Consider the following 25,118-nt stretch of genomic DNA (forward strand, 5'->3'; position numbering starts at 1 on the left):
CAAAGTAATTAATCATTTTCATAATTTTGTATGTCCAAATGGAGTTTATTTAAAATTTTGAATGGAGGATTATAGAGTGCCTACTATATCTATATATATTGTATATATAATTATATATATTATATATATATTTATAAAATAAATAGACAGAAAAGAAATTTCGCCATTTCAGCAAATTTTTTAATCAATAGTAATCAAATGTTAAGATATATCTAAAGTATTTTAGATTTTGATATCTTAATTTTTTTTCGAGCGAATATTATTATTTCCAGTGAAAAATGTTTCATATGAAAATTAATAAATAGTATTAAGGAGAGTATATTATAATATTACTAGTTCTTTTGTGAGTAAATGCATAAAGGTTATATGAAAGTCATCTTTTTTTTTAAATGGAATAATATTTTATATTTTTTAATATAATGTATTTTTATGATATTTCATAAAAATTATTAGTTTAGAAAATACTTCGAATTTTATAAAATTTATTGTATAAAAAATAAAGAACACACAAACTAATATTCCCTTATTTATGTTTTCATTTCTAAATTTAATATAAATATATTATAATAAATTTTATAAAATTAAAATCGAAATATCTAAATATTAAATTAATAATTTTTATATTGGTTGGCATATATGAATTATATAGAGGTATACTTTTTTATAATGATAATGTCGAGTTGTATTGAATCATCTATTAAAAAATATAATTCTATTTAAAAAAACAAAGTTGACTTTCATATGTTTTCATATGTTCATGAGTTTTATGCAATCATTCACAAAGAATTAATAATAAGCAAGAATATATTTACTAGTTACTACACTATTATTTCTTTCAATTTTTATCTGATATATTTTTTTCTATGAATAATAGTACTCAGAAAACTAAAATATATAATATATAAAATATATAAGATAAAATAAATTTTTATTGCAAAATAAATTCTATATTTTTAATAATTAATAATAATAACTAAAAATAACTTTTTAAAGAAAAAAAAAAACAAACTAAATAAAATCTTTAGAAAATTGTTCGAGAGAATATTCTTGAAAATATATATCATATCAAGAACAAAGTGATTGAGATTACATTTCCTAAAGTAAATTATCAAAAAAGTCTAAAAGAAAATCTAATCATATTATGCCATAGAATAAACTCTTTTTTATTATGAAAAGCATTAAAGAAAATTATAAAATTATTCTTATTCTTAATATAAAAAAGAAATAGTTTGGAAAAATTTTACAATATTTATAATAAATATATAATATGATACTCAATTATAATGATATAATAACAATTGCTTCGTTTGTCGCATAACGAATCGAAATGTCTTCATTGAGTATTATTGTTTCTATGTATTTGTCTAATTGTATTATATTAAAAATGTATTTATATGTAATGTATTTATATATTAAAAATAAAAATGATTTTGTAATTTTCTTTTATGCTTTTCTTAGTAAAAAAATTCTGTTCTATCGCATAATATACTTAAATTTTTTTTTAGATTCTTATTTTTTATAAATTAAAAAATACTTACAGAGTGTTTTGATATATTTTTAATTTTGATTTTTATTTAAACATATTTAGATCATAATATTATTATAATTTCATATTTCATATTCATATTCATATTCATATTTCATTATAACATTTTATTCAAAGAATTTATTTTGTGTCAAGAGCAACTTAACATAATAAATTAACACTAGATTTAGATAAAAATAATTTTTCAAAATTTGCCAAAATTTAAGAAAAAATTCTTTATTTATTATATATAATACAAAAAATTTATAATTAATAGATTTTAAATAAAGATTAATTTTTCATTTATTATTGTTAATAATTTATTTTGTTAATTAATTTATATTGTTAATAAATTTAGATTAGATTTTTAATAAAACTTAATTTTTTAAAAAATGCAAAATTGAAAAATTACAATTTTTTTAAATTTTTTTTTCAAAACTACAGATTCTGGAAAAAATTTTGCAAATTTGTATTCAGCATATTATAATTTATAAAAAAATATTGATTACATTAGAAAATCAGATAATTGTTAACAATGTAATTAGCTTATAACCTAGAATGAAATTTTACAAAACAATATGAAAAAATATCAAAATTTCTACTAAAATTTCTATTAAAATTTCAAAAATAATATCTTTTAAAAATAATAAGCAAAAAATAAATATATAAATAAATAGTATCAGAAATATATCATGAATCAATAATGATTATGACGAATTTATATACTTTTATAATTTATATACTTTTCGATTTGATAAAAAATGATGGATTTTCGAGACAACAACGAAACTAACAATATTGCTAATCAGCAATTCATTGATTGAAAGTACATGGAATATTATTACTTGATTCTAATTTATCTTGTCTTCAGATAATAATTTCATCAAGTTGAAGCGTTTTCATGGAAGAGTCTCCCGTGGTGTAATTAGCTTCAAAAATTTGCGTAGAGGTGTCAAGTTGACGACATAAATAATATAATATTATTTATTAATTAAATAAACATTATTTATATATATATATTATAATTTATAATGTTTGTTATATTGAATTAATTTGATAAATTTCATAATACGGATAGGAATAGAAAATAAATATATGCCTAAATGAACACATGTCCTTGTGTTTTCAATGAATAAATTGTGACGAAAACTCTCAATTATAATTGCAAACAACAAAAATTAATGGTCGCGAAATATAAAGCAACACACTAAAAAATTTTATAGTATTATAATATTAGTTATTATTGCAAAATTAAGTTAATATCGATGTGTGAAGTATTGAGAAATTTTTATATTTAGATACGTGATTATGATTATTGAAAAAAATAATTAATAATTAAAACATCGGGTACAACAAATTGTTTTCGATATTGTAATCCAATCTGTAAATCCAATCCAAATTTACCAATGAATTTTGATAATTTTGCATTTTTTTTTTACGTATTTTTATTGATTTTATTGTTTTATTATTAATATATGCAATTTTTTATAAATTAAGCATTAATTGTTCCAATGATTTTATTTTATTCTAATTACAATTTTTTAATTTGCCAATATATAATAATAAAAATGATTAAATTAAGAAAAATAATGTAATAAAAGTAAATGATATAATAATATAAAAGTTATTATATTTATTATTATTATATTTTGTTATTATTTTATTTTATTATATTTATTAGTTATTATTTTATTATATTCTGTAAAATAAGATCATTGAGAAATAATTTCATAAATTAATTAAAGAAAATAAAACAATTTTTTAAATTAATTTGTATTTACATAGTTTTATAAATTCATAATTCTATAATTTTCATTTTAATTTTCACAAAATGTTTTGATTATACTACATCAAAGTTAACTTAAATATTACTATTTAATCAAGTAGAAAAAAGTTACAATTCTTAAACTTGTCATCGAAACCGAATTTATTCACATTAAAGCTTTTTGAATACATTACATCTAAGTTAACTCTTTACAATGTTTGGAAATTACATATCTATATATTCATTCTTTGTAAGTCTGATTTTCTTTGCTAATCAATATGTTATAAATATTCTGATACTATGTTATTGCACTAGTTTTAGTTAATCTATTTATAGGAATTATTTCTTGCTATTTTTCTCATTAATAAATTACAATTGTTTTTATTTTCTACTACCTAATTTCAATAAAATAATGCATTTATTATCTAAATTTGGTTTTTAATTTTATACTAAAAATAAATAATATATACTAATAATAAATAAATAATTAGCACAGTTCAATTTTATATACTATATCAATAAGTAGAATTTGTTTAATTAAATTGCATTTACGTAATGCATAAATATCTTTTAAATTGGATATAAAAAAATTTTTATTTATGATTTTATGATTATAAAATATAAAAATACAAATAAAAAATATAAAAAAGCACAGATAGATTAATACATAGATTAAGACATAATAGATTTTATTATTTTTCTGCATAGTGTATTAGTTTAAAGGAATATACAAATATACAATGGAAGTTTAAAAAAGTTGGATGAAACTGAAACTTTTTTTATCTATAAATTTTTTGTAAAAAGTTAAAATTTTTATAAGAAACATTCAATAAAATATTCAGGAACATTCTTAATATTATTTTTATATTTTTTTTTATTAAAATTATAAAATAATAAAGTTATACAATATTTTCAGTAAAATTTTGTATCAAATGATAAAAATGAATGGAATATAATAAAAAAAATTTTTATGATAACATAAACAAATAGATTTTCAAATGTACAATTTTTTTAATTTTGAAAAATAAAAAAATAATAATTTATTAAGAATTAAATTTTCTTTTTTTATTAATATATTATTAATGACATTTTTTTTAAAAGTCATTTTATGAAATTCTATCATTCGCATATTTATTGTAGGCATATCTATTATATTCTATTAATATATATTTTAAGAATAAAGAATAAGAATAAGAATAAATAATAAAATATTGAATAATAAAATGAATGATAAAATAATTTCTTAAAATTGCAAACTCAATATGCAAACATAAAAAGTTATATTAATAACAAGAAAAAATAAATATTCCCATTAGAAATATTATTGGATTTTCTTATCGGAGATAATATACAATTATTCAGTATTATAAACTTTATTATTTTTTCAAATTTCAAAAAATCCACAGTATTTTACTTTTTCAAAACTTTAAAATAAAAAATAAAAAAAATTTTCATCTTATCAAGTTTCCTTTAAATCAACAATATTGCATATCTCTTTAAATCTATTTCTTTATATCTCTTAAAATATTTCAAATGATTTCTAATTAAAATTTTTTTAAGTATTATCTATATATACAAACTTTAGATAGATCCATTTAATCTTTAGAAATGATATAGTTACATATTAATTGAATGAAAAACCACTTTTGAATGAAAAACCAATCAATGAAATAAAAAATTTTGTGATAAAAACAAATATTTCAGGAGTTTCGGAAAAATAATATAATAATATTTTATAAAATACATATAATTTATAATTATTATAAATTAATATTTAATTAAATTAAATATTATTAATATTAATTAACATAATTTATATCATATAGGATTAGATTAAGTCATGACTGCGACCGATAACTGTACGAAAGTTGCATAAAATATAAAAATATGAAAAAAAATTTAAATTATAAAACGAAATATAATGTATTATAATAAATGTAAAATTATATTTTTGTTAATATAATATATTATATTTTTATTATATATGTATTATATTTTATTTTTATATTTATTGTTTTTTTATTGACATCTATTTATTTCATATTCATATATGATATGTATATGTATATACATATAAATATATATANATGTACATCATATATATAAATATTATGTTATTAAATATTTAAGATTGATTAACTTTTAACATTTATTTATTTTAATATTATTAAAATAAATAAATAAAATATTATAAGTATATTGTTATATTTTATAGAAATTTCAGAATAATCCCTTCATTATTTAACTCTAACATTAGTCATTTTATTAAAATTATATTATTTTTCTTTTTTTTAATTTCTCTTATCATATATACAGGAGACTGAATCATAGCTTACATTCAAATATTATAAAAGAAATTTATAATTCGAAAAAAATTTGAGAAACATTATAATGTAACTGAAAAATAAAAATTGAATATCAACAATAAATGTGTTAATTCTCTTCCGATCATTTCTTCGGTTCATGAAGAAGAATGTGCATACTCATATGCGAAATCATCGCCAATCGGACACGTTTTCCCCTGTACGATCGTGCACCAGCACACGCGCGGTGCACGGAGTTATATTTGTGCGCAACTAGAATGCATGACACATAAGTTTGAAATAACTCTTAGAGCGAGTTCCATTAAACGAAGCACGTGACGAAGTGCTGTCAGCCTCGCGTAAAACCGAACGCTATTTTGATTCGCGAAAACTTTGCACCGGCACCAATATATAATATATATACCAAACATTGGTGTGTATTTGCGGGACAGTGCTATTTCGGTATGGCAGTTCCTTGCGCGTAGATATATTTGGTTATGCGGTTCGATTAAACGTGGTTAGAGCTTTACACAAAACAGAGAAATAATTCAATGGGCATCATCTATTCCATCGTTCATCTTGCATTATTTCAAATGATATTCGTTCTTCTAGTTTGAACATTTCAATGATAATATTTAAATTGTAATTTTTAAAAGCTTTTTGATATTCTATTTATAATATTAAAATATTTGTATGAAGTATTGTAGGAAATATATATGCAGAATATTAATATATTGGAATATCTTTGAAGAATTTATTTTGGAGACTAAAATACATATAAAAGTTATGTATAAAAATATCAATTGAGATTTATTTATTAAACCATATGTAATTGAAATTTGCATTGGATAAAGCGGGACGAAAATGAAATCAGATAGCTCTAACTTCGCTATATTATTATTTCGCTCTATCTTTTTGTCTTATTTTATCTAATACGAACTTCAATTAAATAAGTTTTATGATTTGATGATGATTTTTGTTAAGTTTTGTTTATTTGGCTTTTAAAATCGATCTTTCAAAGATATTTTATAAATGTATTAATTTGTATATTATATTTATATATTTTGAGTTAATTTTTTTTGATTTTTATTTATAACTTGTATAAATCATTTCAAAAGAATTATTATATAGCCAAATATTTTATTTTTGAAAAATATTCTATTTTCTAAACTTAAAAACTAATTGATTAAATAGTTGTAGATAGTTGAAGATAAAACAATTTTATTATTAGTCATTTATATTATATTATAAATTTAATTATCTTTATGAAAAATATTTTATATATTATTGAAATAAATTTTGTAAATAAATATTATATATTATATATAAATTATATTTCATAGATAGATGGAATTTTGAAATATGAAATAAATCTTGATTTGAAAGGAAATTATTTAAAGATGAATGATAAAATTATTGATATAAATAAAAAAAACTTATTTATTACATTATATAATTTTTATATATTTTTATATGTTATACATTATATATTTTTATACTGTTTATACAAAGTTTAAATCATTTTAAAATTGTGCATATGAATATATTGTAACAATTATGCTGTTCATAAAAACAACATTAGTTTTTTATTAAAAATCGTTTTTATTGGATTTTTAAAATTAATGAAGTTGTCATTTTAGAGGATCGATATATTCATAAAGTATGTTAATAAATCAAATTTAATAAAGTACGTTAATAAGTCGAATTTAACTGAAAATTCTTTATTGAAAATCCATATATAATCATTATTTTTATTTTATTATCTATGATTATTTATAATGTTTCAAAAATATTACATTAATATAAATATATAAGAAAAAGATAGTTATTTTAAAAAAAATTTAATAATAAATAAATTATTTAATAATTTTAATATAATTAACATTAATTTATAAATTTAGCATTAAAACTCTTTTATTGTTTTAGATTATTTTTAACATTTTTAATATAGATTAAAATTTTAATATTTAATTAATGATTTCTTCATGATAACGGTATTTTTTAAATATCTTTTATATATATTTTATTAATTCGTTATATTTCATTATATTATTTTATTAATTTGTTATATAATTTATAATATTTTTATTTATAAATTTTCAATTATTTTGGATAAAATATTTTTTTGATATAAAATTTGAAAAATATTGAATTAATATATAAATAATAATGATAAAAATTTATGAATAAAATTTAAATAATAATAAATAATAATTAATAAAAAAAAATTTTTAGAAATATATAAAAAAAAATAATTGAAGATAACTTAATATTTAGATTTTTGAAATTTTATAGATTCTTAGAGTAGTATAGTATATTTGGAAGTAAAATGAGAGTTCATATCGAAAATATTTTTTTTAGATGGATATTATTTCGTGAATAACCATCTGAGATTAATTTTTATTATGAAACCAACATATATCAGTGAAAAATAGTTTTCGAAAGCATCTTTTTTAGGAAGATTTTATTTTGTAATATATATATTTGCGCTTTTTAATTTGAAAATAAAATTAATAAAAATTAAATAAAATTTTAGAATAGAAATTAAATAAAAATTTAAATATTAAATAAAAAGAAAAAGAAAATTTAAATACTATAAAAATTTCAGTTTATTTTTTGATTTCTAAATCTTTACGAGTTTTCGATCATATTATAGATTTTCATTAATTTTTTTAAACAAAAAAAAAATCAAATATGATGAATAATCAAAAATAAATGAGCTGTTCCGAATTATTTAATTTTCACGTTTAATTGTTCTTAATTGCATGAGTCCTCAAAGCGGACGTAATTTTAACCTCCGATTGCCATTCAAATCACAATGTTTGTCTTGTATATCCGGGAGAACGAAATCGACCACCCCTTTTCTCCCTCTTTCGGATGATGCTCCCTTAAATTGCTCGTCACTGCTTGCACATTCGAGAAAGTAATTTTCGTTTCGGCTGTTCTATCGCCCCTCGAATGAATGATTACATCATCCATTGGAGGGATGCATCATTCTCGCACCCGGACACAGGGGTGGATTAACTTGATGCGCAACCCTGTCACCAAAATTCATAATCTGGGCACCCAACACGAGAACCATATTCCCCCGCAAGTGGCAAATTCTAATATAAAAGGACCCCAGTGTTATCGAACAGTCTTTTGAATCGTGTTATATATTGATTCTGCGAGCCGGTTTATACGCGTGATATTTCTATTAATTTTAAAACAGAATGTTCCGCTTTATTTTATAAAGATATTTTATAATATTTTATATATTATAATAATGATATTAAAATTATAAGTATTAATATTATGTATATAATTATATACAATTACAACATTATTATAGTTATAAGATGTATGTTACAAGATATATGTATAATATTTATATAATTATTAAAAAAAAAAAAATTCACAAAATAGAGAGTTGAGTGAATAATTTGAAAATTTTAATTTTAAATATATATATTTTAGACATATAAAAAATAAAAAGAATAAGTATAGAAATAAATGTAATAAAATCAATAATAAAAATATGATATGTATTATTTATAATTATAAAATGATTATTTGTCGAAATTGATGATTTATCGAAATGATCGAATTATAATTTTTTATTTTTACAATTTATATTTTATAGTTTTATTTACATTACAAAATTTTTATTTATAATTAGTAAAATATTACTAACGATATTAATTCATAAAAGAACTTAATATAATCTTTAAAATCGAAGAAAAAGAGTTTTGGTTAAATTTTTGTTAAAATATGCAATGCACAAAAAAAAGAGAAGTTGCAGGAATTTAAATATTTATATAAATATTATTATATTGTATATTTAAATCTTTAATTAAAAGTTATGATTTAACATTTAACATTTCATTAGAATATTTAATTAAAGAAAAATGATAATCCTATTGAATTCTTTATATTTTGATTTTTTTGGAATTCATCTTGATCGAAATAAAAAATATATTTCTGTTAAAATATAAAAGTTTTACTTTTCTTGAGCATTATGATCAAATCATGTTAAATTAATTAATAATATTAATTAATGATAAATAATAAAAAGGAATTGAAATTATAAAGAATTACATTTTATAATTATAAATATTGAAATCAGACATAATCAGAAATAAATTCGGTATTTTTTATAATATTTAAATTTTATTTATAAATTACATTCAAAAATCAATAATTTATTTATTAATTTTATTAATATTTATATTATATTTAATATATTTAATATAATTCTTTATTATAGTAATAATATAATTTTTAAAATAATAATAAATAAATAATATTTTGAAAAATATAATTATTTTATTTTATTACTTGTATTTTTGTATTTAAAAAATATTTTCATAAAACATTAAATTATAAATGAAAATTAAATTTTATATATTTGTTAAAACTTATTGAAAGTTTAACAGCTAAAATAGTTTAAGATTCGATCAAAAATTTCAAGTAGGATATATTATAATTTCATAAACTGAAATTTGATAATTTTTCAAAAATTCAAATATTTTTCAAATTTATCATTATATTTTTTTATAACATAAATACTAATAATAAATAAATACTCGTTAAATCAATGATTATATCGTAAAAAAGCATAAAAATTATTTAAAAGTTAGTCTACTTATAAAAAAAATTAATTATTCAAATTTTTAACACAAAAAATTAAAAATATTAAAAAAATATTAAAAAAAATTCTGTTATATTTTAAAATATCAGAATTATTAAAGCTATGAAAATAATAAAATCTGGATTATTTATATGCAATTACAAATATACAAATAATACACAAAAATCAATATATCTTTTTGATAAGATTAATATAAATTTTTAAAAAATAAAGATTTAATATTTATTATTCAATCATTTATTTATATACAATTTAAGAATATTAAATTTTGAAAAATAGAAATCTATCATAATATTTCTATTTAATATAATATCTTTTTATTTTTCAATCATTTATTTGTACTGACATACAATTTAAAATAAAATTTAATTAAATTATTAATTTAAGTATCAATAAATGCGACAATTAAAGATATAAGCTGGAACGTTTTGTTTATATATTTAAGAAGAATTTTAGACAGTTACATATTAAGAAACAAGGCTATTATTAAACACAAAATATATTATGATTAGACAATACGATTTACTAAAGTAAAGTTTACATTGATAATGTCGACACTTTTCAAAGGCAACTTAATTCAATGACATAGTCGATGACGGAAATTGTTTTGATGTGACTTGGAATTTAGTACAACGAATAATTCGCGAAATGTTTCGCCATTCCAGAAAATAGAGGAGAAAGAAACAAAGGAAAATGAAGAATATCCTCGTATCGAATAGTCTTCATCGCGTCTATTTCATCGCTGTTTGTTCAAGAAATTCTTAGCCAGCATCTGTACCGAAGTAAAGCTATCATCGAACCAATTCCAAAGCAATTTTTGCACTATTGAACCAACAGATTCATAATTCATAAATAGATTTTGATCTATATTATTTCTATCACGACGATTAATTCTATTCAAATTATTAGCTAGAAAAATATCGAAGACTTCTATCTTCGATAATAATCTAGTTAAAATACAACATTCTATGAATGAAATTTTTATAATTTTTATTCTTTACATTTATAATTTTTTTATAAAAAGAATTGCTTTTTATTTATGGCATATTAATAAAATATATTTAATAATAGAAATAACGATAAATGAAATAAGATTTCCAAATGTTGCCATATTTTTAAGGTCGAAGTATTAAAATATCTTAAGTACTTAATATATTATTCTAAAATATTTTTTCTATTAAAAATAAAAAATTAAAAAAAATTATCAATTACTATTTCATGATTTTATAAAAAATTTTGTAAAGAATTATAATTATATATTATAAAAAGAAAAAATTTAGATTAGATTAAATAAATTTAGATTAGATATAATTGTTTAAATCAATTGTTATAATTTGATTATAAAGATTTAAAGTAATAATATAGATATATTAATTATTGTTATAATTATTATTATATAATATATAATATAATATAATAATTATTAATTATACATTGTTATTTTTAAATTTATTAAGGAATTTATTTATTTATTTCTAACTATTTATTTATTTTCTAACTATTGTTTAAATTTATATTCATTTTTCAATTTTTTTAAAGTTGTTAATTGAATTTTAATCTATTATTATTCATTAGATCTTAATATTTGAGTTCTTTAATCTGAAATTTTGTTTCTACATAATATTTGAAATTAATAAACGCAAATTAATTTGCTTTAAATTCTATAAAAAAGAATTATAACTTTATATACAAAGTGAGACATCTAAAAAAAATTATTTAAATCTGAATATTTTGTTGAACATTAAAAAAAAATGTATCCAACCAAACTTGCATGATGACAAGAGATATATAATTTGATATAAATAATTTTGTGATAAATGAGCACAACTTATATAAAAAACTTATATAAAAAATATTAATTTTGTTTTCTTAAATAAAATAATATGATTTTTTATATATTATTAAATAAAATCAAAATGCGTACATTGATTTATAGTACAATGAATATTCAAGATCATTGAAGTCAAAAAAAATCATTAAAAAAAAATCATTAAAAAAATTATTAAAAAATTTATTGCGATCAAATTAATAATAATATAAATGAACAATTAATACAATTTTCTGATTAGAAGTTGAATAATTTAAAAAAAAAAACTTTATTTTTCATTTAAAAATAAAAAAAGAAAAAATTTTTTAATATTGATTCTTATAAAAAAATAATAAATTTATTTTTTATCGAGTATTCGTAATAATTCCAAAAAACAAAAATTGCGATCAACAACTTTTTTCAAAATCCCTTTCAAAATTCCAATGCAATTTTTAAAAAAAATACTTTAATCGATAAGTTCTCCGAATCGATAATGATTCATTGTGAACCACTCTTTCTATCTATTTTTCACTCTTCTCTATTCACCTTTCTCTCTCAAAGAAAATCGTCCGAAGATCGTTCAAAGATCATCGAAACCATGCGTTATGCAAAACAAAATAGCTACGGCGATCTGGTGCTCTTTGCTCAAGAAACTATTAGGTTACCGAATAATTCATGCGGGGTCGCAGCCCGCCAATCCGTGGCGCGTACAGCATAACCACGCCGAATCCAAAGTTCGCGGGATTCTGCAGGATGCAGAAGGCAAGGGGTAGGATAACACATCGGAGAATAGAAAGAGACAGATAGACAGACAGATAGACAGAGAGAGAGAGAGAGAGAGAGAGAGAGAGAGAGAGAGAGAGATTGGATGAATAAAGGGAAGAATGGTAAAACTAAGAGCGTGTATACTCTGTTGCCAATCTCTCCCCGACACCCTATATCCTATGGGGGACATAGCCACCCCGTTCGCCCCATAATCGTTTCTCTCGTTCCGCACACTCTCAACAGTGAATGAGAAAAGAACAAGGACTTCGTTTTGAGTGGAAGAGAAAAAAGGAACGTGAAAAACGAAAGATGAAAATGAAAATACGAGAGAGAGATACGTGTGTATGAACGAAAGCGGGAAAAAGAAGAGATATGATGTGCTTTACGGGGAGATGAAAAAAAAGAAAGAGAGAGAGAGAGAGAAAGAGAAGAAATAAAAAGAACCGAGGGAATGGTCAGAAGTAAAGGTGGCGCGTGAAATGAAAATAGAAAAGAGATAGTGCTTAAGATAGTTCCAAGAGAAAAAGAACGATAGAAGTAATAGATGAAAGGTAATGAAGATCGGCGAAGAAAAAAAGAAGCAGGCAAAAAAAAGAAAAAGAGGTGAGACGAAATTGGTAGAAACAGCGTAGATACGAAGAAAAAAACTATTCATGGGCGAGATGTGAATAGAAGAAAAATAGAATCAACGAAGATCAGAGAAGCAACGTTGGAGAAGAGGAGACGAATAAGCGATGAAGTAAAAGAAAAAGAGGTAACGAAAGTGAGAAAAAGAGAAAAAGAAAGAAAAGACAAAAGAAAGACAAAAGAATATGATATAGAGCAAGCACAGGTGAAATTAACACAGATAAAGAAAGGATGAAACAGTTAAACTAGAAAGGATAAAGTGAAAGGCAGAGGGACAGACAAAGAGAGAGATAGAGTTAGAGCGAAATATAGAGAGAAAAATAGTGTCGGTTGAAGAAAGACGGAGTAAGGGAATAAGCAGAATAAGAGCAAGGCTATAGCTACTGGCGTCCCGACCCGAACTCTCATCCTCCGTTGCCCCATTCCTGTCTCCACCTCCCTAAACTCTCCCCTTTCCGCGCTACCTCATCTCGAGCGTTCCCTCAATCCCCCTGGTGCCGCTTCCACCCTCGCCCACCATAGCACAACTACCCACCTATCCAGCCCACCGACCAACCATACCACACAGTAACACCCCGACCGACAGATCAATACTTACCAACTACCAAGCTGCTCCCAGATTATCATTCTATCCGTCCACTTTGAACGGCCCCGAAAATCGAGTGGACATACCGGTCCGTATGGATCCTCTTTCTCTCTCTCTCTCTCTCTCTTTTATATATATATATATATATATATCTCTTTCTAGTCCACTTTCAATTGATTTTTTTCCTCAATTCGTTAAAATGTGTTGAAAAGAAATGCTATTAAATGGAAACTGCGATTAGAACATTCAGTCATTTTATCTATAGACTATACAGAGTTCTGTAACCATTCTCTCTATCGTTGCTCGATTAATGCGGCCAAGAATTTAGTTTCGACGTTCAGTTTCCAGATATTGACGAAGTGGCTTACACACCTCTCTCTTTCACTCTGAATATACTCTATATATACTAAGTCTTGTCCAAGTGTAATTCGCCGCAATGGCTCATTGAACTTCTGATTGAACTCAGGGTTCCATTTAACGTTTAAGCATTTTCTGATTTTGATATCAGGATGCTTTTGATGAATTGATCGATAATTAATAAATTTACGTGCAAGATTAAAATAATAAGATGATTTCTTCATTGCTAAATAGTATTTAGCAATGATAAAAATGTCCATTCTTGAGATTTGATAGACCGATTTTAATATATAAATCCTTTGAATAAAATTATTTCTTCTTTATTTTTTTTTTTTTTTACGTTTTGAGCGAGAATCTTCAAGTTAATGAATGTAAATAAGAGTGAGACAAAGAATGGCCAAGAATTATTGCAAAAGGAAGAGAAGTTTTGAAGTATTTATTGCTCTTTTTTCGCATCTCTGTATTTCGATCCAATTGTCTGCTTTTTCGTAATGAGTCAGCAATTTTTCAAAGCAGAACGACCTTATGATCGCATACGCGTTACGTCAAATTAAAGAGCAACAGGTGTCTCTGCTGATCATTGAATGTATTCCGTATTAAAATAGCGTTATGATATGATGAACACTGTGACAACATTCCTTTCCTTTTGAACTGAATATTATTACGAAAAATACGACAGTCAAACAATGAAAGAATGAGATTGATAAATGTTGAGATAAATGTTGATTGATTTGAATGAATTGTTAGAAATTTTTCTGGATTCCCGATCAGATGATTTGAAAATATATTATGATTAAAAAAAAATGTTAAAAAATTATAGCAAAGTATAAAATTTATTTCCTCTTTTATATGAAATGTCTTCCTTCTATTTGAATGAAACATTCACATATATAAATTATGAACCGATACATGTATATTTTCAAATATTTCTATTTCATTTCATATATATATATATATATATATATATATTTACTTATTATTTATTATGAATAACTTATTATTTATTATGAATAAATAAATTTATTAAATATTTCTACAAAGAAGTATAAAAATACGTATTTATACAGAATATTAATATATTCATGAAATACTTTAAAGAATCGATTTTAAAGAATAAATATAAAAATAAATATCAATTAAATATATAATTTAATTATAAACAACTTATAAATAATTAATTTAACTCATAAACAATTTATATTAGACGAAGCGAAACAAGAATAAAATGAGACGATGCGCTGAGAGATATAATTGTTTTGCTTTATTTCTATATTGCTTTACTTAATACAAACTTTAATCGCATATTACATAAATCTCATTTTTGTATACCAACTTTTATATTTGTTTTGGCTTTTAGAATTTTTAGACTCACCAATAGTTTCCATGAATATATTAAGATCTTATATATTTATTACATTTTTTAAAATTATTCTTACTAAATGTTAAGTAAATATTTAGATAAATGTCTAAATCTTTAAAATTTTAATCCAAAATATCAATATATATAATATATATAATATAATAAAAATATATATAATGTAAAAAAAATATTCTGTTTTCAAAAAAGAATGATAAATACAGACACATTATTTTTAAGAAGACTTGAAAAGTTTATACCAAAAATGATTCTTGTCCAATTATAGATATATTGATTCTTGTCAATTATAGAATTCATAACTTGATTGTAATATGAAAACTTTTATCTTTAATTATTCACAATATTACAATTGTTTTACAATTATAAATTAATTTTTTATTCTAAGATTTTTTAATTATAATATAATTAAAAAAAAAAGAAAAAATTAAGAATAGAAACAAAAGAATGAAAAAAGTACTATCATTTTTGATTATCATTTGATTGAAAAAGTGAAAAAATAATGTTTTCTCAATTGACCTTTCGAGACAAAAAATTCACACGTGGGCCGCAAAAATACTCTATTAGGCTGACCTTAAGCATCCTGAACAAGGACGGTCGTTGCACAAAAGAGCTAAGCGATACGTCACCGACGACCGTGGCAACGTCATGAGGGCGCCTCCGGTGACGTCAGTGGCGTGCTAAATGAAATTAGATTCGCAAGGGTTTATTTGCGGCCTACGCATTTTCTGTCCCTGCAGTGCAAGTGAAATGTCAAATTGTACTGTTCCGAATGTGACTACTTACGATATCTCACATATTCTGAACGAAAATCGATGACCTTTGAATCAAAGCTTCGAATGAATTTCAAGCAATGTTTATATTATTTATAATAAACGTCACATTTAGATATAATTGATGTATCTCGTGGGATTTGATATTATTTGGAATTTATTAATCACTTAAATATATTTTCAATTTTGTAGGAAATTATATAAAAATATAAAGTATAATATGAAATTTTTTAAAAATATTTTTAAAAATGTTTCTTTTATATATGGTTTTATATAAATATATATAAAATATACTTATAATATAATATAAATATATAAAATATAATATATATATAAAATATATATATATATATAAAATGATATAATAAATAAAATTATTTTAATAAAATAATTTCTTATAATCATATAAATTAAAAATATATAAAATTCAGATATATTTTGATAAAAATAGATTAGTAAAAAAATAGTAGAAAATATTTTCTATTATTATTTATTGTAATATATTTATTTATTAGAAGTGTGTATATATTTCACATACCTGAATGGTTATATATTAATATCAATAATTAATGATGATTTAAAGATTAAATAATTTTAAAAATTATACTGACTATTTTTGACAAAATATTATAATTAATGAAGTATTAAGAATTAATTTGAAAAATGATATCACTAAAGGCATAATAATAATTAAAATCATATTGCTACTGTTTCTTTCAAATATATTATGTTTGATTAAACATCATTTTGATTAAATTAAAATTGAATTTAGATTGTAATTTATATATAAATAAGGAGTAAGATATTTCTAAATCTATTATAAGAAATAAAGGAGTAAGATATTTCTAAAAATAATGATTTAATTATAACTTTAAATGAAATTAAAATATTTTTAAAAATACTTCTACATAATATAATAAACAATAACGGGAAGTAAAATTTTAAATTTTAATTAACTTATTAATATATAAATTAAACTTATTAATATTAATTTATTATTCATAAAAGATTTTACAGCGAACTCATACAATGTTATATATGTTATAAAACACAAACATCGATTTTCAAAGTATTGATTTCTAACACCAAGCCAAGTTTTCTTATTCATTATTTACAAAAATCTTTCAATTTCTATTATACTTATTTTTAATATATATACATATTTATATATCACAAGAATTTGTACTTTTTTCTTTTTTCTTAATGTCAATGTGCGAGAACAAGTTATGTGCAAAATTGTCTTTAGAATATTTGTGTTACCGTTCTGTTCTAGTCTTACATTGAAGCTAAAGCGCGGAATCAGAAGCGTGGCAGGGAAATGAACTGTTATTATCAACACTGTCTGCGTTTAATCGTAACTTACAACGTCTGCATACTTCTCGTGGCGGCGAAAGGACGATAGGACAACTCGAGGTCGTGGCATGCGCCACGATAGGCTGGCAGCCACTGTGTGTGCATACACAGAGTAACCATCGCATATATATATATATACTTCTGTATTGGCCAAGCATTGCATAGCAGAGATCCGAGAAACAAGTGAATAAGAAAAGGAAACAAAGAGACCTATAGGGAAAAAGAGAGAAGACATGGATGGAAAAAACGCGAAAAGAAAGGAGACTACGAAAGGTGAACGGTAAAGAGCATCAGGGAGAAAAAAAACGACGAGATAATGCACGAAAAGAAGAAAGAAGACAAAGAAGAAGGAAAAGAAACAAGAGAAAAGAAGATAATAAGAGAAAAGGAAATGAGAAGAACTGGAATGAAGAGAGGAATGGGAGAAAAAGACAAGTTTATAAAGAGAAGCGGAAGAAAAAGATACAAGAATGAGTCGAAAAGAGATGACCATGAGAGAGAGGGAAAAATAAAAAAGAAAAGAAAAGGGAGAAAAGAGTTCTTTTCGATAGCAAGGCGTTCGGTGTTGCAAGCAGCGGCGGCATAAATCGGTCGAAGGGAAAACTTTTTGGGCGCAGAGTTACCAGTCGGTATCTTCTCTTCTCACGTATATATACGTATACACATATATGTATGCGGTTTTATCTGGCGGTACTCGGGGATGTTGCGGGTTGATTTATCGCCTGTCGTTGCCATGGAAACCTCGGCGTGACCGGCTTGCGCGACACCCTCATATTCGAGTCGACTCTCTGCTTTATCCTCTCTTCCTCCCTTCCACTCTCATCCTACCTTTTCTCATCCTCTTGTATGCTTACTGTCTTTCTCTGTCTTTCTTTTCAACGATTCATATAGTCTTTATTTATACCTTTTTCTTTTAAAATTCGTCCGTTTCTGTCTTGTTCATTTCCAGCATTCTTATCTATTCAAGCTATATCTCTCTGATTATTTATTTTTCTTATTTTTTTATTGTATTTCTTTTATCACTTTCTCTCTCGCTTTCTCTTTCTTCGAAATATATATATATATATATATATATATATATATATATATTCTATATCTTTCCTTTATTACATTCTGGCTCTATTTGTCTTTACATCGTATTATTGTTTCTATTGTCTTCTTCTTTTGTCTTCATTTTTGTTCATTCTTTTCCATGTTTCTCACTTTCTATCTCAATATTTTCCTTTCTCGCTTCCATCATTAACCACATATTCACTTGTCTCTTTCTCTCTCTCTCTCTCTCACACACACATACATACGCATTCACTCACTCTTTGCTCTTCTTTCTCTCTGTCTTTTTTCTCTTTTCCTAGATACAAGTTTTCTATTTCTCTATCGTTCATATATTTTTCTCTCGTTGTTGTTTCCTTCCTTTTTCTATGTATAGTCTTTCTTTCCACATTCTACTACTATCTTGTATCTTGTATTCCCCAACTCTTGTCTTTCTCTCCTTCCTTCATCCTTCTTTCTCCCTCCCAATACACCGATGGTTTCGCTCACCCACACCTCGACAACCCCACTCCTTCGGCCTCTAACCTCCCCGACCGCCCTTTTCCACGCTCCTTGCTCACGTACATACGTCTGTGTCTCTTTTCCTTCATGCACCCCCTCAAACCACTTAGCCATCCGACCAACCACCCATCTGCCTATCTACCAACTCACCCATCCTCCTTTCACCCACTCTCATCTTCCCTTCGATATGTACCCCACGCTACTATCAGCTTTTACTCCCACGCGCGAGCTTGAAACCCCCCAGAGGAACGTCAAGGAGGCGACTACCAGAGAAGTTCTCTTTGCAAAGAACGAGAACTCCGCCACCTCCTCATCTCCACCGCCACTCGCGCCAGCAACAACCCCTCGTCGCTTTTACCTCTCTCCATCCACGCCATCCGCTCCGCCAATCGAGTGTCGACTGGCTGCTGGCTGGTGCACATTTGCGCTACTGGGCTTGATCGTTCCATCGTGATCTAGATAAAGAGCGTTATCTAACCATGCGGCTAATTAACCGGCTCCTTGTCTAGTTACTAGAAGAATTTTTCTTTCTTTATCTTCAAAAAGCAATTGCTAATCAATCTTGAGAATGTGATTTTTCCTGATTTTACAAAATTATCAATTTTACTGGAATTTCTTGGGAAATGAGATATATTTTGTTATCGACAGAGTTAATAAACTTGAAACAATGAAATGAAATCTCTTTCTAAGTTAGAATAAAAATAAAAAAAAAAGTATGAAAATCTTTACTTAAAAAATTAAAATAATTTTTTCTTATTGAAATTTTAAAAGGAAATTTTATTATGTTGAGTTATCGGTTGCAGGTAATTTTCAATAATTTAAAATATTTTATCTTTAGCATTAAAATCTTAGTTAAATGAAAAAAAAAAAAATTCTCTAGATAATAAAAAATTGAAATCCAAATTGACCAATAATTTTGCTATATATATATGATAAAATTATAATATAATAATTATTTATTTGATTATCATCTGATTATTTTTTTATCTAAAATCAGAAGTTTAAATCAATCATTAATTAATTCTTATTATAAATATAAAATAAGTGTAACTCTAATTGCGTGACATATGTGGATTTTATTCAACTGAAAATTATAAAATTTCTATGATTAAATTACTTTTCTAAAAAACAAATTTCATAATGATTTTAATTATTTTTACAAATAATATTTCTTTTTAGCTAACTTTAAAATTATGTAAAAAACAGCTAATTTTTGGATTATGAAATTATTCCACATCTCTATTGTTAATTTTTTTCATATATTTGCAAAAAATTGATATCAATCAGTAGAAATTTGTTTTCATTCTTTTTTTCATTTTTTGTTTAAATTTGTATTAATATAAAATAATATTTATTGCTTTATTTATACATGATTGAATTTTTTTGATTTTGTAAAATTTATATTTTAAACATTCGATTAATGCAATTAAAATTGAACTAAATATAAATATTTTGAAATTTTTATTCTATATTAATATTTTTATATTAAATTCCTATAATTATAATATTTCTATAATTATAATATTCTATTCTATATATATTTCTTGTATCTTTGCTATATTTATTTAATAATAAAATTAAATTAAATATGCGTTAAAATATATAATATGCAATAATAAAATAATAGAAAATTCATATTTACTTACTTTTATTATATAAATATGATTAAAGCAAAATTTTAATATGATTAAAAATTATTTATAATATAATAATAATTATAATATATATAAGAGGTATGTTTTATTATCGACACTTGATAAAGAAGTAATATTAAGATATTCCACATCTTACATTATCATAACTAATATTTTTTATTATTTATATTTTTTAACATAAATATATTACAATATGTTATAATTTTATGTTCTATTCAAAATTAATATATTGAATATAGAATCTATATAAGTTGTAATTCTTAAGCGTATGAACCTTATGTCGGTACATGGAGTTATCTATGTGGATTTGGATTTCTGTTATTAAAATTTAGAAAAGTAAAATAAGTATTATTTTTTTATTTAAGGAATATAATTAACAAATAAAATTGAGAATTCAATACATATAACGAGAAACTTATATTTTAAATCTTATATTTTTTCCTTAGATTTTAAAATAATATGTAGAATTTCTAATGTGAAAAACTATAAATGTTTCAACAATAAAATGAAATAGAAAATTACCAAATATAATTATTAAGATTGATATAATAAAGTATAATAATATTGAATCAAGAAAACGATAGGATATATAAGATCAGAGTGATAGATTGAGACAAAGAGAATATTCCCGAATCAGTCTCATTGTTATCGACCCGTTGGTATTCCTTGGCGTCATTGGTAGCACGATCACGTGGTCTCTATCGTTTTCCAACCACTCAGCTCTTTCGTACAATGCACACCATTGACGTAACTTTAAACAATCCTGCGTGAAAGGTCATAAGCGCAATCATAGTATAATTAATCTTTTATATCTTGTCATGTATATGTTATGTCATCTTAAATCTTTCATATTTATTTTTTATGGTGTGCAAAAATTATTCTTTTGATCAACACGCAAAATTCATAAAAAATAATATTTAAAAAAATAATTGTCTTTTTTCATATCTATAATAATTAATTTTTTAGAAATAATCACTTTCAATAATAAAAAGAAAACTTCTATAATTTTCTTTTCTTTTTTCTTTTTAATTAAGGATGTATAATTTGGAAATTTATTTTCGTTGTATATATTTTATATATGTATTATCGTTTGAATTTATTACATATATATAATTTATTTTCGTTACAAATATAACTTAAAATGATTTTAAAATATACAATATTTTGGATATTGTATTTTTTAGCAATGCTTATTAGCACTAAGAAATTTAAATCATTTAATTTATAGCATATGATTTAAAAATATTTTATTAATATTTCCTATATTTTCTTTTCGCGTACAATTTAATTAACTCAGACAATAGAGAATTATCAAGTCATATTGTGGGTGCAGATGTAAAGCAAGTTGCATATAATTAAGCATGATATAAAAAATATCATATCAAAAGCATGATATTTCTGCTTTTGATATGATAATTAACAAAGTGACTGATTCAAGTTTTATGGTATGGTTCAGAAATATAATGGGTTTCAATTTAGTTCGTCATTAACATGCAACTCATTGATAACTCTCTTTTTCTTATTCTTCGGTCACGCACGCAATATTTCATTTACATATAGGTGGAAACAAACAATGATTCGTAAAAATATTATCATAATTATGAGAAATATAATATAATAGTAAAATACTTATTTATAACTGAAGTTAGATATATATATTTTTTTATCATATATATCAATAAAAAATCAATTTCAATTATTTGAATGAATTTTCTCTGAAACAATATTGATTTTTATTTATAACTACAATAATAAGGACTTATTCTTTAATTTTGCATGAATTATTTCGCACGTATATGGAATAATGCATTACGATAAGAATACATGTTATCTGTCAGTTATCTGAAACGACTATGTGAATTTCAAGAAAATATTATAAAAAATTATGAAAGAATAGGTCAAACTTGAATATTTTATAGTATCGTCTACAGAATATAGTATATAAGTCGAAAGTAAAATTCTCTGTAAAATGTTTTTCGCGTAATTTTGCAGTTAAACTGTCGTTATAGAGAGTTACGTTACATTTTGTTAATTATGTTACGTTTTATCGCATGGATTGCTGCTTTCCTCATATTGATCGGATCTGTTTGGTCACAGGTTAGACTTGATACAAACTTTCATGTTTCAGAAATTTGCTTATAGAAGCATAAATAATTTCTACTAACAGAATGATTATTAATTATCTTGTTATATATTTTCTTTATTATTAATAATTATCATATAATATTAATATTAATATTTTTTTTTTTATTATTATAGGAAGATCTTTTTGAAGAAAAAGTTGGGCATAGTATACCAAAATTTGGCTTTATTTTTCTCGAACCTTTTCGAAAATATTTTTGTAACAATTTTTGCAATTCATCATCTCAATTATATATAATGAATTTTGCATGTGCTATCAAATGTCCTGAATTATATCTACCTCATCAAACTTCAACAATGGCATATTCAACAGAATCAAGTACATCTTCAATGATTACTACACAATCATCTATGAATAACACTAAATAATTGATTAATATAACTACAGTATAAATGATAATATGCATATCAAAATATATAGATCACTATGGTATTAAATACAAATATTGTATTATGAAAATAAATAACATTTTTATCTTATTCTTTATCTTAACTCATGAATAAAATGAATTTATTAATAGAATTTTATGTATAACTTGTTCGATTTTATATTTTTGAATATTGCAAATTTTCATGTTCTGTATGTAGGATGACATCATTAACGTTGATATTTCATAGTATGTGATGTAAATTTCTGTTTTACCACAGAATTCATACAGTTCACCATAAAGTTTAGATATAACAGATGAAATATAAATATAGATATAACTAATTATAAATTTTTAGTTTGTGACATGTATACTAATCAATATGTTTTTGCGGTTTAAATTTTTGGAGTTCTAAAGCTTTATTATTATTTTACTATCACTCGCCATCATTACCAACAGCAAATCTGATTGATTTGATAGGATTCTGTGCGGGAATTATAAATAGTGAATTAAATGAATGATATATATTTTAAAATAATAGAAATTTCTTAAATTTTTAAAACAATGATTATTATTGATTAATTAATATTAATTATTATATAATAATTCCTCACTGTTCAAATTAGCACTATATTTGGAATAAATGAGAGGAAGCAACGAATACTTCAAATATAAAATTTTCGGAAATTTATTGATTTTCAAGAAATTAATAAAAAACTTATTAATTTTTAAGATATTAATGATAAACTTTCAATACTATATTAAAAATTGCGTATTCAGATTAAACGTAGAATTCAGATACATTGATACTTACACATTAAATATTTGTTATAATGATTGTTATAATAGTCATCATTGAATATTGAATTATATTGATATAATAACATAATAACAGCATTACATAATAACAATTTATTCTCAAAGTTTTTAGAATCTTTAATTAATCCTTTATAATTCTTCAATGTAATATCTACGGATTAATATCTGATCAAGGATTGTTTCTTTGAAGCATACTCAAAGTAATAGCATTTGTCACAGCAATTATACGATAAATTTTTACTTGCACATTGATTTTTTTCTAGTTGTTTTTGACATTCCTCTAAAAATAAAAATATCAATTCGAATAATTTATCTAAAGATAAAATAATTTATTTAATTTATTATAATAGATTATATAATTTATTATAATATAATAGAAAATCTAAATTAAATCTATTATATTAATTCAAATCGATATAAATAACATTTAGTAAATCAATATTTTTAACATATAACAGTAAGTCAAATATTTTTAATTTCTTGAGAACGAGTGATGAAATTTTTTATTATTAGATTATTGATATCTGCTATTATATTATTGATTACTTCATTTAAGTTGACATTTGATGATAAGTATAACGAAAACAGTTGTATTAATAACATTAATAACATCTATATGCAATATGTAGTAGTATGCATAGTTTTCAATGTGTATATGAATTTTTTAATAATATCAATAAATTCCCGAAACTAAAATTTTATATGTAAGATCATTTT

At 22.7% G+C, this 25,118-nt stretch overlaps 2 protein-coding genes across 2 annotated transcripts in view; one reads left to right on the forward strand and one right to left on the reverse strand.

The window, feature by feature from the left end:
• Positions 1-18,035, reverse strand: part of LOC122720318 — a 32,805-nt gene extending 14,770 nt beyond the window's left edge. Inside the window, exon 1 of the mRNA XM_043946940.1 lies at positions 17,877-18,035. Coding sequence (XP_043802875.1) covers positions 17,877-17,986 — 110 coding nt within the window. The 5' untranslated portion in view covers positions 17,987-18,035. The remainder of the gene's footprint in view (positions 1-17,876) is intronic.
• A 5,010-nt stretch (positions 18,036-23,045) lies between these two features.
• On the forward strand, positions 23,046-23,688 carry LOC122720324. Its single transcript, XM_043946945.1, has 2 exons — positions 23,046-23,169; positions 23,332-23,688. The coding sequence occupies exons 1-2, from the start codon at positions 23,107-23,109 to the stop codon at positions 23,581-23,583; spliced, it is 315 nt and encodes a 104-aa protein (XP_043802880.1). The 5' UTR covers positions 23,046-23,106; the 3' UTR covers positions 23,584-23,688.
• Positions 23,689-25,118: the final 1,430 nt, after the last annotated feature.

The sequence above is a fragment of the Apis laboriosa genome, unplaced genomic scaffold (genome assembly GCF_014066325.1).
Source record: "Apis laboriosa isolate Shangri-la unplaced genomic scaffold, ASM1406632v1 scaffold125_cov141, whole genome shotgun sequence".
In the NCBI taxonomy this organism is placed as follows: domain Eukaryota; kingdom Metazoa; phylum Arthropoda; class Insecta; order Hymenoptera; family Apidae; genus Apis; species Apis laboriosa.